Here is a 14,714-nt window from a genome sequence, read left to right on the forward strand (position 1 = left end):
CTATATATAATTCCAAGTATATTATCTCTTATTAGTCATAGTGATCTACCTACAAGATTATCTGACGCATCAGGAGATATCAGACAGAAGCATATGCATAAGAATATCCTGCCAGCCAAGAACACTTCTCCCTTGTTTTGTTCTACCATCATACAAGTTCATCAAACAGTTTTATTTATAAAGTGCCAACATCAAAAAAAAATAGTAGCTAAGCATCATTACTAATAATGACCCTCAACAGTTAAAATACAAAGTCCAAACAGTGAAGTACATGGTTTGAAATTGTTCACAACACCAAATAAGAACACGACACCTAATGAGCTGAGGTTGGAAAAGAACAATGTGGGTTTTCTTCATTTAAGAAGACAACAAACATTGCAGAAAACATGGGGTTCAACTTACAAGGATACAAGAAACCCCACCAACCCAACTTGGTGAACGATCACTTCAATTCTTTTCTTTCTTTCAATTATTGTTTTCTGAGAACAAAGACTACCTCCACTTGCGTGCAATTTCAAAAATGGAACAAGGTGGGTCATGAACCAGAAGGTCTCAATTTCAAAAGCTTCATCGACAGCATAAGCAAAGTAGTCTACTTGGTAGCTTTTATCTTGACTGGAGAACCAGTAAGAAAAGCCTGTCTATTAGACATGAAAGGGAATCCTTCTGCTAACTTATTTTTAATTTCAATTTAGACTCCTCATCTGCTTTTGCTTTTTCTCACTCTTTGTCTCTTCTCTCACACTTACTTCCTTTTCTATTGACCACATATTCTAACATTTTTTTCTTCCATAGTTAGCAAACCCTTTTGCTGTTAACATTTTCTTTCGATTAACTCTAGAAAAGCTCTGGGAAAGCAAAATTTTGAAGCTTCAGTAGTGGAAATGGAGTTGGGGAGTAATGATATGTTAGCCCAGGTTGACCAAGTGAGGGAGAAAATGAGTCTTGATAAATGTTGACACAGAGTTTTCTTCTGGGTACGTAGTTGACTGGCCCTATCAGTCGTCTCAAGCTTGCTCCTTTAATGGGTTAGGGTTTGATTAAAACAGTACTGATGTACAGAAGTGGACCTGGATGGCTCTAGGTTTCGATCCTGCAAATGATGATAAACGATGTGGGTTTTCCTACTGTTCCACAACTGAAGGGGACAATTAGGTCAAGAGCTGAGTAGATAATAAGATAGGTCACTTATGAGGAGATTAAAGCTACATGGATTAGGGTTTAATAAACCCAATATAGAAATATTTCCAATCAAACTCACAATATGAAAATTTTTATTTTCAAGCAAAGGCATGGACCAGGAGAGTAATATGGAGGGATTTTATGAGCAAGGGTAGGGAGTGGACTCTGGTGATCTTCATTATCGAGACCATTTTATCAAGTTTCTATTTGCCGGAAAAAATGTACATGTCTTATATGTTCTAAAAACCTCAAACCGCTTTTCTGAATGGTTTGTTCTTAAATGTTAAAAAAAAAATTATCAATTTTAACAAGCACATACTTCTCATTCTTTTATTCTCTTGGAATAGAAAAACATAAGAACTGTCAATGCAGGATTGGTAGAGTGGTAGAGATCCATATTTCTCAGTGGAGAGGTCATGGGTTTGATCCTTGCAGACAGCGTCTCCCCTCTGAGGATGTAATCAAGGTGCGCGTAAACTGGCCCAGATGAACCCCAGCTTCCAAATAGAAAGAAAAACATCAGAACTATTCTCTATAAATATCATCAAATGCATCCTCATGATCCCATGATCCTTGCAGACAGCGTCTCCCCCTCTGAGGATGTAATCAAGGTGCGCGTAAACTGGCCCAGATGAACCTCAGCTTCCAAATAGAAAGAAAAACATCAAAACTATTATTCTCTGTAAATATCATCAAATGCATCCTCATGATCCCATGGTAGTAGTATATCACCAGCTGGTTTTTCTATAATCAGTTGATACAAATTGAGACTTTTGTAGTTCATAATTAATCTAGCATTTGGTTGACCCTTGGTTTGCAGTTTTTGGATGGTGAGAACTCTAAAGGCCTATTTGATGTCTAGTCAAAATATCAGAAAAGAAATCATATCCATAATTCATAGATCTCACAACCACTAGCCAGTTGGAACTTGGGGTCACCAAATATTGTAGTGATTTAAATGAAAAGTTGGAATTAGTTGCTTTAATGGGAATTTAATCTAATCAATTTAACTGTTCATTAATTATTACAAATTCAATTTTTATTTTTTATATGGTGATTTTAGGATATGAAGATGGCTTTTTATTGGATTTGTAACTAAAAAACTATAAGTCAAATAAATAATTCTAACTTCAATTAAAATCTAGCTAGGTTGGTTGCAAGTAAAGTAATGAAGAGGGTTGTGGGGGTACCCTATTGTTACAAGACTTCCATTATTTAGTACTATTTTTCTACTCATAAGTTGCTTAACATATAAGGAAATTAGATTTACAGCTAAAGCTCATTAAACTCAGCTCCTTTAACATTCAATCATGAATCTTTCTATTGCTTTTGAGAAAAGCTACCAATTGAAATATTTTAAGATATCCCTTTTCTTGTTTATTTATATAAAAGAAAAGGGACACATAAGGAGAATCAATCACTTTTGGTTAAAGTTTAAATTATCCCAATCACATAAGGAGAAAACCCTTTTCCTTTCTTTTTGATGACCACAGTCTCCCCCTCAACAAAAAGTTCAATTTATAAAGAAAAGAGCAAACTTTGATCTCGTTTTCTGTGTTTTCATAATCTTATAAAGTTTCATGTGGCTTTATCTAATGTACCTAAAGTTGTTCTATGATTATTATGAAATATTCATATTTGTAAGATTTTATATCTTAATATTTTTTTTTAATTTTATATGATCATATCTTACATGACTAATCATGAGTGTGGTATGGGAAAATTGAGATGCATTTATGTAACAATGTATATTAATTTTAATAGTTAGAATTAATGAGCATGTGCACCATGTGGATTGTTTATGCCATGTAAAGAAAAAACTATGATAAACATAGATCTGTCACTTTCTTCTTATTGACAATCCTTGATTTTACATTTTTTTTGAATTGTGATTTGTCCAAACCAGCTTATGCGCATTTTGATGACTATATCCTCAGGAGGATCGAGGGTAGCTTTATATCTATTTAGATATACCGCAGGGCTTCACCCTAGAGCCCAGGGAGATCTAAACTCTTGACCTGATACTATGAGGTGTTAGTCTTTGCCTAAAAGAAAGCTTTTAAGGTGTTTATACCTAAACATGAAGGGCGGAAAAAGGATTGCATTATCCTACTCACTCCTTGTTACATGTCCAATGCAAAATCTTGTTGCCCCTCCCCAGGTTACTTCCATGTTAATAGAGGGCATGTATAACTCTTTTCGTCATATTCTTGACACCAGGGAGAGGGTAGTAGGGTTGATTAGGTTTTAGAACTAATCTCTAAATGAATCAAAGGTCATGGCCACTTGAGTTTTGGTTTGAGGAAACGGCTATGATCTTCAACTCTTTTAGAGATTAATTATAATCTCAATTTGAGCTCTTATTCTAATACTAATTGTTAACGTAACCTAGGCCTCTTAAGTTATTTTAACGACTAGTATCCGAGTTGGAGCTCAAATTGATATTAGAACTAATTTCTAAAAAAATCAAAGATCATGGTCTCTTAGATATTAGTTCTACAAAGACCATGGCCACTAGAGTTTGGTTTGAGCAAGAGGTGATGATCTTTAATTCTTTTAGAGATTAGTTCAAATTTTATTTGTGCTCCTTATCTTATGCCAATTGTTAAACAAACTTTAAAGGAACAAAAAATGCCTATAAGAATCCTATGCACCCTGATCCCGTTTGGACTCCCTGGCCGAGATCTAAACCATTAAAAGTTGCATTCACCGCATCTTCGGCAGAAAATTGGAACTCCTAAGTTGCATTTGCAGAATCTTTAGCAAATAATTATAATTCCTAGCCGAGATGTCTGTGCTCAGCACCACTACCACCAAGTGTCACTACTTTCTCTAGAGCAGCAAGTTGGAGGACTCCGTACTCAGCACCACCTCTGTGAACTACAACATTAGGTGGATTTGCTGCAGTAGTAATGCCGCCACCTCGGCCTTGTGACCTAATTCTTCAGATGCGGATGGCATCTTCAAGAATTCCTCCATTTTGAAAAGAAAGTTCCTCTAAAAATCTTCAAATTCACCAGATATACCTGGTATTGGATCCTTGACCCTTGCCTCTGCCTCATTGAAGAGACCTGTGAAGGCTCTTGCTCGTTCGGAGAGGGATGTCCTCCTCCAAAATTCGATCAAAAATCCCTATTCCATAGACTTTGATGATGTTATCAAAAGCCTTTTTTAGGTTGGGAGTTAAGTAACTACCAAAATTGCAACCCTTTTTGCATTAAACATTATGATGGTTGTAATAGCAACACTGGAATGCCATTATTCCTAAATCGCAGGGATTAAAACCTAGCTATGATACACCAAATTGCATATGAAGGTTTCGAGAAGACGAAGAGAAATTTGATTTCAGTTAGAGAAGAAGAAGACGGGTTTGATTTCAATTCTTGAATCTTTCCCAACTACTTATACTTGAGTACCATTCAACCAAGATATAATCGATAGGCAATCAAACATACGTTGAGCCTTAGAGCTAATACAAAATGGAGAGCATCACGACAAGCTTCTGCTTTCATATAAAAAAAATTCATTAAAGAATACCCAAATTCACACCTACTTACCCCAAAACCTCCTCCAGGTTTCTATATAACTTTTATTATTTGACCCCCTCAACGTGTAATCCTGACTCCGCCCCTGAAAATGGCATATGAAAGTTTTCATATGCCACGAATCAACACAAGGCAAGCAAAAGTTGGTATCAGCTTGTTGTGGTATTTGAGGTAGATTTTATGAATTTCTCTCTGATTCATTTAAGGCATAGAGACAACCACACGTTGGGGGTCTTAAATTGCAGCACAGAGAGACCCTTAACACAACAGTAGAGCTGTGCCCACGTCTCTGCAATAAACCTCAGCCGTCTTGCTAAGTACCGTGGGTCCCATCTCCCACCTTCTTCATGCCTCAGGTCCCACTCTCCTCTTCTTCTGTGCCTACCTACTTTCTCCTCCTCGACCATTTTATGCAGTTATTCCCGAACTAGGGTAGTATCGTCATTTGAAAACTAAGAGAAGGTTAAATATGTCATTTCCGCTTCTGCCCGAATCACAATTATTACGTTTTCAAGGCCTGCTTCTCACCAAACGGGTCTCTGGACGTAACAACCTAACTGCACGACGTGCCATGTATTCTCCGTTGCAACGACCTGCAATTTCCAGTCATATCAGGTGCCACCGGCTAAAAACGGTTACGATCTCTTGCAGGGCTCCACGCGTCGGTCTTTAATAAGCTTGACGGATCCGCCAAATCTTCCTTAGCCTCATCCTCGTAACGGCGCCGTCATAATATCCGTTCCCGTTTACCGTCACCGTTAACGGAATAAAATTCTGGACCACTTGCCTTTTCCTCGTGTCCTTCCCTCTCTGTCTCTCAGTCTCTCTCTCTCTAGAGCATAAAAGAGAGAAAAATCGAAAAAGCCTTCCTCACTCCCTCGCTCTAACACACACACGCTCACACACATTCACGCAGAGGAAGCTGTGATCGAAGGAGGAGAGCAAGAGATTTCTACATGAATGGCGAAGTGTATCAAGAAATGCAAAGAGAATGGTGAAATAGTGATGGAAGTGGATCAAGTTGGTGTGACAACGAGAGCTAGAAAACTAGACATGGCAGAAGCAGCAGCAGAAATAGCAACAAACACAGCTGGAACGAAGAGAAGGAAGGTCGATTCGGGAGAATTACAGTCCTCTTCGGAGTTTGTTCATCTCCAAATCCGTTCTCTCCCTGTGATCTCACAGGATAAGCAGGTTTCCTTGACGGATTCGGATAATTCCGGTCCAGTTATCACTGAAGATCGATGCTCGAGTCCTAATTCCGATCATATACAGGCTTCTTGCTGCTCGAGTAACGGATCCACAGAGTTCGTGAATGAGAGATTGGGATCTGTAGATCTAGAGGTGAAATTTTAATCTCGAATAAGAATTCAGCTCCAGTTTCATTTACTTTTATTTTCTGAACTTCGACGAATTTTCGCTTCTTGCTTGACTGATTTTTTTACTCTCTCTGATTGTTCTGGAATCTGAACTAAATTTACAGGATGTGGATGAGAGCTTCCATGATGAGAACTTGACGACACATTCGGACGGCCGACAAAGGTTGAACAGATTTTTTTTTTCTTCTTCTTCTTCTTCATTTCGGTTTAAATTTTGATTTTCAAAATTCGAAAATATTCATGAGTTTCTTCAATTAATGTCATATTGTAGCTTGAAAGTGGGAGGTGGTAACGGTCTACTATTATTATTATTGTTATTATTCATATTCTCCGGCTTTAGCTCTTATTAATTCGGCTTTCTGTTCTTGCGAATTATCGCTTTTTGCAGGAGAGAAACAACTCCATCGAGTGAGCTTGGTGCTGAATCAGGAGATCTGGAGTCGATTGGGAGGCCAGAAGAGTCAAATTCTCGCTTCAGATCGACGGCTCAGAAGATGCCAACCGAAGCGGAGATTGAGGAGTTCTTCAGCGCCGCAGAGAAGGAGCAGCAGCAGCGGTTTACTGACAAGTAAGTTCACAAAAACCACTCTGGCTTGGGGTGGGGTGCACAGGAATCGGAGGACACGCAGCTGGGTTTCACTCTGCAAGCTAGCTCACTCTAATGTTACCCAAAACCCTAATTTCGCGCAGGTACAACTTTGACATCTTGAAGGAGGTTCCATTGGAGGGTCGTTACGAGTGGGTTCAAGTAAAACCATGATGAACAGAGAGAAAAAGCAGCATTTGGCAGCGAAAGGAAAAATGGTTTACCTGGAAGCAACATTTGGAAATTTGGAAGGGTTTATATGAAAAAAAAAAAAAAAAAAAAAAGGAATATAAATTAGTATTAAGTTTTATTTTTCTTCGTTTTTTCTCTTTCTCAATGAGAATGTCCTTCCGTAGTGTTAGACTGTTAGTTGTGTACAGCATTCTCTCTCTTTACTGTAACAGAACTCCGTTGTCTGTACGACATACGGAGAAGCTTCTGCTTCTTCTGCTATTCTGCAATTCCTTGTGCAGGGAAGAAACGCCGAATAATTAAATATCAGCATTTTTAAGCCCTAAATTTTTTATTTTTTATTTTTTTATTTTTTTATTTTTGATAATTTAAGCCTAAATTTTAGTAGAACTAAATTTCAGTAGAATCAGTCTCAAAGTCAGTCATTTTTTTCTTAGTCATTCTTTTTTCTTTTTTGTCTTTCTATTTTTCTAAATTAGATTTGAATATTATAGGAAATTTTATAATTTTCATATAAGAAATTGGAAGAGAGAAAATATCACAAAATAGAGTCTTCTTTTGGGTTCAACTCCATCAAGTGATTGAGGTCGAAATCTCCATAACTCATTTTTACATTTTTTTTTTGTTACAGATAGTCATGCTCAAGATTTTGACTTCAACCACTCATTCCATTATCACCAACCAGACTTCTATCCCTTTCTTTTGTATTCTTCCGAATTTTTTCTTCAATGCTGTTGTTTTCTAGCACCGAGCAATCGAGGCTGGCGAGGGCATTATCAAAAATCAAGAGGCAAATACATGAACCTTTGTCAGTTTAGTGTGATATTCTGTGCCTGAACACATGTCAAAAATCAGTGAAAGCTTATCTTTGTTTTCCCTTTTATTTTAAGGTAAAAACTGATGTTTCTTTGTGGAAAAGTTTCTAAGTCTTTTCTTCTTCACCAGCTTGGGAGACGAATATGAGAAGAAAAGCAAGCAACTAATGCGAAACAAGCGAAGCAAAATTCTATTTTTGGGGAAGTAATAGTTGGAGAATCCAAGTTGAAAAAGTTCTAAAATTTGGCGAATGCACCAAAAGTTTGCACCTCTCTTGAGCCCTAGGAAATTAATTTCTGAGAAGGGTTTGTTGTGCCTTATGCATTTACAGACATTTATTTTATATTCATGTATGTCAAGATTTTTTTATCGAATGAAACGGTTAAGCATTTTATGCAATGATGGATGATAAATGCGGTTTTTATATATATTTTTTTGAATTTGAAATGTTTATTCTTAAAAGATTGGATTATAAAAAATTATCTTGTAAACCGTTTTTAGGGAAAATTAATTTGCAACAAAAATCAAGGAAAATAAATTAAGGAAAGCAACAATAAATTGCAACCACAACACAAAATAGGAAACAACATTTTAATATTCAACATAAATGAAAATTTTAATTAAAAAAATATTCAAATTTAATGATGGGGTTCCTTAATTTAACATCAATCACCATTAAGGATATTCAAATTTCAAATGTGGAGGGATCAAAATGTCCCTCATGTTATTATTATTTTTTTTTTTTTGTTGCCAACCCCGATTTATAAACTGATGTTCGACCCGCATCACATGCCTGGCTGCGGTGGGTGAGTCTCCCAGCAAAAATTTTTTGCATCCACAAGGATTCGATACTGGAACCTTGCTTAAGCAAACCAATACCACTTGGACCAACCCTTGTTGGTTCCTTCATGTTATTTACTACATTATGTTATTATGTTTTTCTTTTTATATATATAAAATTAACGCTTTTGACCAATTATCTTTTTCTAAAACCATATATTACCTAATGTATTAAATAATTTGAGGGGTACTTTAGTCCATTCACATTTAAAATTTAAAATACTTAACGGCGGCCTGCGGCTAACGGTGTTAGTCTACTTGAGACCCACAAGTAATATATTACATTAAAAAAAACTAATATTAGATTATGATTTACTAAAGAAATCCACACACAAAAAATCTATACATTTTTTATTTTGTAAAAATAAAATGTTGTGATAAATCCTTCCATTTTAATAATGTAATTTCTAAATTTGTACAAAAATAAAAAAATTTAAAAAAAAATTCAGATTTTTAGTTTAGGAATCTGAGGGCACGTATGTAATTTAACCTAAATTGAGGGGCGAATGGAGAAGAGTGCACGTGGGAGGGCCGTATTGGAAAAGTGGTGGTCCAAAAAAAAAATATAGCTTTCCGTTCGCTTCGGATCTGATGCCCTAATTTTTATTTTTAAATATAAAAAAATATATTTTTCGTTGGTTATATTTTTCCTCTTAATTAGTAAAAAAATCAACGCTTTGGGATGTGGGACCCGCACTCCGTGAAAGAATGTTGCTTGATAAAGAAGTGAGTGGAAGTTTCTTGCTTCCGAATTCCGATACGTTATGCTTGGGGCACTGTTCACGAAACTGATATCATGATTCTCTTTGGTGTTAATACTTAATTAATTTCTTTTAACAAAAAAAAAAAAAAAGAAAACAATTAATTAATTTCTTAGATGGATTGGATTGGATGACTGCATTTGTATTGTAAATCAGTAATCCCAAGCACGATTCAATATTAATTATATGAAATGATAGTTCTCCATAATTCTCATGTTGGGGGAATCTTCAGCATCAAATCAATCAAGATATTCTCTTATATAATTAGAGAGAGATTTGAGTGCATGAATATATTTTAACGAATGATATACACATTACATGGATGATATACGTATTACTTATCCATGATGTACTTCTGGCTTAATGGTGGCACTTTTTTATATAAATATTGTAAGATCAAGGGTGTCTTAGGCTCAAGCCTTCCATTTCTTTCTTACCATTTTTTGGGCGTATGAACCCTCAATTCTTGAGACTGATTTGATGATGACCCAAAAAATTATTATTTGTCCGAGAGAATATGGGGATGTCTCGATCTTAGTTGAACATGTAGTGTAGGACCCATGTTTCGCTATGAGACACATATCCAATCAATGGTTTGGGTCACTTACCTTCACCATTAAGAAGTCTATATGGGGGGGCCTTATACTATACAAGAGAACGTGACAATGAATTGTCTTTTCATTGGATAGAATACGAGAAATATATAAAGGTATATATGTCTAATTGACAGTGTCCCTAACATACATCAATGCATATTTGGCTCAAAGGGCTCTTCCAGTCAGTTAGAGAATCCAACTATCTGTAACATTCTAATATAAGTATTAGCGTAAATCATAAGGGAAAATTTTCACAAAAAAAAAAAAAAAAAGGTTAAGAAATTTGTAATAATGCCACCATTAGTGTATACGAAGTGTGATGATCCACTTCTCTCAAACTATGATCCATCTTAGAATCAATCAAGCCCAGCCCTTTGACCCCAAAAAATAAAATAAAAAATCAAGCCCAGCCATGACCAAATAAAGTTCCATAATATTAAGAACTCGGCTTAGAATAAATGTAAGCCCACTCAAGAATATCATATTAGTCCAGTAACCCAGGCCCAAGAAACATCACTTTTCTTTGTTTCTTGGGCCAAAATTGAGAGTTTTTTTTTTTATTTTTTTTTATTTCTTTCAATTTTAGATCTTTAAATAGCATTGATACATTATCGTAAGAAATTGATATCGATCTCTACCAATAATTATATGAATTAATTGATCGAATAGCAAACCATGATGTAAATGTAGATCTTCAATGTGTGCTAAGCATCATACATGCTTTCTAACATGTTGCAAGAAAAACGTTTTTCAAATTGCACGATAATATTTTTGTTTCAAAGTCATTTCTCTATCGTAGAAAGGACCCTCTGAATTTTAATTGCTGGGTCAAATTTCTGTAAACAAAAATTGATAACGGACTGATAGATTTTTTTTCTTCTTTCTTCCTCTTAACAAAAAATGAAACATAAAATATATCTCAAGCAAGATGCGAAGTCTCGGCAAAATATAGAGTCGAGATTTGGCTGATAGTTTGTAGTTCCTCCCCCCACTTTACTTCCAATCGTTGAACCGGTCCACTAAAATCCGATCTGTCCATCTCCAACTATAAATAGCAGCTGTTCGGACTTGCAGTTCGGTCGATTGAGAAACCGGTGAGACGACAATCTTTGCAGTTACTTTGTAGATTGAGAAATAAGTGAGACAACCGTCTTTTCAGTGAATTCGTCGAGTTTTTGTAGTGAGCTTGTTACGATCTATATTTCTTTCCACTTTTTCTTCACAAAGCAAGAACACCAAAATTCAAAACCAAAAGGGAAAAAGAAGCAGTGAGAAACAAAATTGGATTTTTGGAATTTGTTTTGCGGTTTCATTCAATCTCTGCAAAAAATGTCTTCAACTTTCAACGGAGATAAAACTGCTCCATTGTTTGGCTTCCTCTATAATTGTCTTTCATCAACTTTTTCATGATCCTTTTGTAATCGGGGTTCTGGGTTTTTCCTTTTTCCATTATAGATTTTAATTTTATACTGCTTCGTTGCAAGTATGGGTTTTGATGTTGCATATGGTTCTGCGAAGAGTGGTGTCAAACATGGAAGAGGGGATTTCTTTTTGACTTTGTGGTCCTTACTGTAGGGTTTGTTAGGTATAGTATTGTCTCCGTCTCTTACGATATTCAGTATTTTATCAAGACTTTCAATGATATTCGCCAAAATTTCATCAAATCACTAGAAAATCGACAATTTTTTTTATGAATTTCAGACTGTTTCATTTTCGATAGCAACAAAACTTTCAGTTGATATTCGGCAAAATGTAATACCATGGTCTCAAGTGTACAATGACTTTTGTTTCAGGAACTTTAATTTAGTGGCGACTGGTGAGGTGTAAATGAAGGTGGAAGAAGAGATGGTGGCAGTGGTAGCCAACATAAATGATAAAATTTTTATCTTTTTATTATTAATTTATCAACTTAGGGCAAAAAAATTATAGTCTCATCAGCCCACTCAATCATCTTTTGTCAAAAAAAAAATGCATGGATCACATCATGTGATACTTCTATATCTGTCTTATATATCTGTCTCATATCAAATTGACATTTAAGGGACTAAAGATACAAAAAGTTGAAGTGTCTTTGTTTTATTCACATGGAAAGCAAAATTTTCTCCACTAAATATTGATGGGTGGTGACATTTTTTTTCTTCCTTTCTTTTCTTAAGAACCCGAGGCTCATTCAAACGAGTTTATGTGTATTTTGATAACATCTGAGAGATAATTATTACATATTATTCTTAATTTCATACTATGAGACATTGCTTTATTACTAACTAAATAGCCTCGAAAAATTGGTGGTGATTTACTTTTTTTTTTTGGGAAATTGGTAATTTTTTTTAGTAGAGGATGGAGATCATTACATATATCACAGGGAGACTCGTACCCCTAACCTCTTTAATAAAATGTGTCAACATTACCAATTGAACTATCCTCCAGTGGTGGTGCTTACTTGCTTTGCAACCCTAATTATTTTTATTTAATCAGTAACTTCTAATCAAGGTTTAACGTATCGGTATCGAGTATCGTATCAGTTAGGTGATTTTAATAGACGTATTGTCCTGTATCGAGTATTGTATCGCTCTGGTTAATGTATTTTAGTATAATTCAATGGAGATACGGATTGTATCGGTTTGGTCAAATATCGATACGTATCGGTTAGTATCATATGATACTTTAAACCTAGCTTCTAATGGACCCAAGCTTAAATCCAATAATGCTTGCAAGGTACCTCTCTTTCTTTTTTCTTCCTTTCTTCTTCTTTTTTTAATTTTTGTAAATATCACCTTCTAATCATATGGTTTATCTTCGCATGTCCTATTGGGCAACAATTTCTAAAATGAGTTAAATTAGTGATTTTTGCCTTTGGGCAGAAACTAGATGCCAAGAGTCTTTGGTTATTGAAGCACAAGCCATTTGGAATGTCTCTCTTTAGTCCTCGATCACCACATTTCTCATATCATATTTGAAAGTAATAATCAGTCCCTGTGTCTTTTCTCACCCATTCGTCATCTCACCCAGTTTGAAAAGTATCTCATTTAGTCAATGACATTCTCAAATTGGCTAGTTCCTTCACCCAAGCAGGGGGCCATGGCCTGGCGAAGCGGGCCGGAGGGAGCCATGCCCCCCGGATTTGAAAAATACCTCCTTTGGTCCCTTTTGCCCCCCCTGGACCTATGAAGGGGCCAGAGGGGGCCATGGCCAGTGGCTGAGCCATCGTAGGGACCGGAGGGGGCCATGGCCCCCCCCCGGATTTTTGAAAATTTAAAAATACCTACATATTTTCTTAATTTTTCTCACTTTATGTGTGAAATACCACTATTTTGCCCCCTCCAAAAATTAAAAATAAAAATCCAAGATATAGATGATGGGTACAAATGTCATTCTTAATCATAATCAAATGGTTATCATTAAACCCCTAGTTTTAAGGAATAAATCGTTAAATTCTAATTAAAAATTAACTCACAATCCATGAATTTCTCCCTATATTCTCTCTCATATTTTCATTTCTATTTATTCTCTAATGAATCTCCTTTTTTATTCCTATTTCTTCTCTCTTTTTTTCTCACACGTCTCACAAAATATTGGAGTAGTTAGCCGACAATGGAATTTTTGGAAATCTTCTCCACAGTTATCATATTCACTCTCTCTTTCTCAAATTATTCCTCTCTCTCTCACATTCACCACGAATTTTCTAATATTCATTTAATAAAGTATAATTTTATTTTTTTTATTTAGTTGTTCTTTCTTTTTCCTAAAATTTTATTCTACTACTAGCAATTTTAATCTCGTTAGAATTCAGCCATAGATTTTATCAGATCTAATCATAATCATTGATTTCTTTTTAATCCTTAAACTTTTTTCTAAAATTTCATTCATATTAATGGAAATTCAAATCTCGCTTAGAATCTCAGCTTAATTTCCCTAAATTTTTAATGTAGGCCCCACGTGTCAAATATAATACAATTTTATGAGATGGGACCCACGATGAGTCCCACATTGGCCCATGCATATTTGGCTCCCCCAATATTCAATCCTGGCTCTGCCCCTGGCCATGGCCCCCGGATTTTTAAAATTTTTATGCATATTCCCTTAGTTCCTTTAATTTTTTCAGTTTTTTCTCTTCCCACATGTGAAATGTCACTATTTGGCCCCCCCCCCAATATTGTGGATAATTTTTAAGGTAAAATGATGGGTATAAATGTCATTCCTAATAAAAAACTAATTCATCAATTCCTATTTATTCTCCCCTCTCTTCTCTCTCATCTTTTCTTCTTATTTATTCTCTTCTGTTTCTATAAACGTGGGTTAAAGGAAATTTTTGAAAAAAAAATCTTAGTAGGTATTCAAAAATCAAAATGTTACTTCTAATTAAAAACTAACTCTTCAATCCTTAGTTATTCTCCTATTTCCTCTCTCCTCTATCATCTTTTTTTCTTATTTATTCTTTTTCCTTTCCTATAAGCGTGGCTTAAGAAAATTTGGAAAAAAATCTACTCCACAATTAGGTCTCTTTATCTTGCTTAATTTATTTATTATTTCTCTTTTTCGTTTTTGTTATTCTTTTTAATTTGATTTTATATTCTATGTTTCTTTATTTCTTTTGCAATTTTTGTTATTTGATTTTGTATTGTGATTAAAATGTCTATAGTTAGTAGGTAATTAACTACTATTGATTTGCATCTCTTACCTTAAAAAAAAAATTTGGTTTGCATCTAACTTTTTAGGGTTGAAGTCATGTGTATATATTTTTTATATAGTTGCATTAATTTTACCTATATTTTGTCGAAAAAAAATATCATTATCAATAATATATCATTTTTTAAAAT

At 35.0% G+C, this 14,714-nt stretch overlaps 1 protein-coding gene across 1 annotated transcript; it reads left to right on the forward strand.

Annotated features, from left to right (window-relative positions):
- The first annotated feature begins 5,560 nt into the window (after positions 1–5,560).
- LOC149017977 (cyclin-dependent kinase inhibitor 7-like) lies at positions 5,561–6,986 on the forward strand. The gene is made up of 4 exons (XM_089154263.1): positions 5,561–6,071; positions 6,211–6,269; positions 6,495–6,674; positions 6,797–6,986. The coding sequence occupies exons 1-4, from the start codon at positions 5,688–5,690 to the stop codon at positions 6,864–6,866; spliced, it is 693 nt and encodes a 230-aa protein (XP_089010389.1). The 5' UTR covers positions 5,561–5,687; the 3' UTR covers positions 6,867–6,986.
- Positions 6,987–14,714: the final 7,728 nt, after the last annotated feature.

This window comes from Hakea prostrata, chromosome 4 (assembly GCF_041222555.1).
Source record: "Hakea prostrata isolate BN-2017 chromosome 4, UWA_Hpros_2, whole genome shotgun sequence".
Classification (NCBI taxonomy): domain Eukaryota; kingdom Viridiplantae; phylum Streptophyta; class Magnoliopsida; order Proteales; family Proteaceae; genus Hakea; species Hakea prostrata.

Coding starts and splice junctions, on each gene's coding strand:
- LOC149017977 (XM_089154263.1), top strand. CDS start 5,688: ATGGCGAAGTGTATCAAGAAATGCAAAGAGAATGGTGAAATAGTGATG. Junction 6,072..6,210: donor TGGGATCTGTAGATCTAGAG/GTGAAATTTTAA, acceptor CTAAATTTACAG/GATGTGGATGAGAGCTTCCA. Junction 6,270..6,494: donor CATTCGGACGGCCGACAAAG/GTTGAACAGATT, acceptor CGCTTTTTGCAG/GAGAGAAACAACTCCATCGA.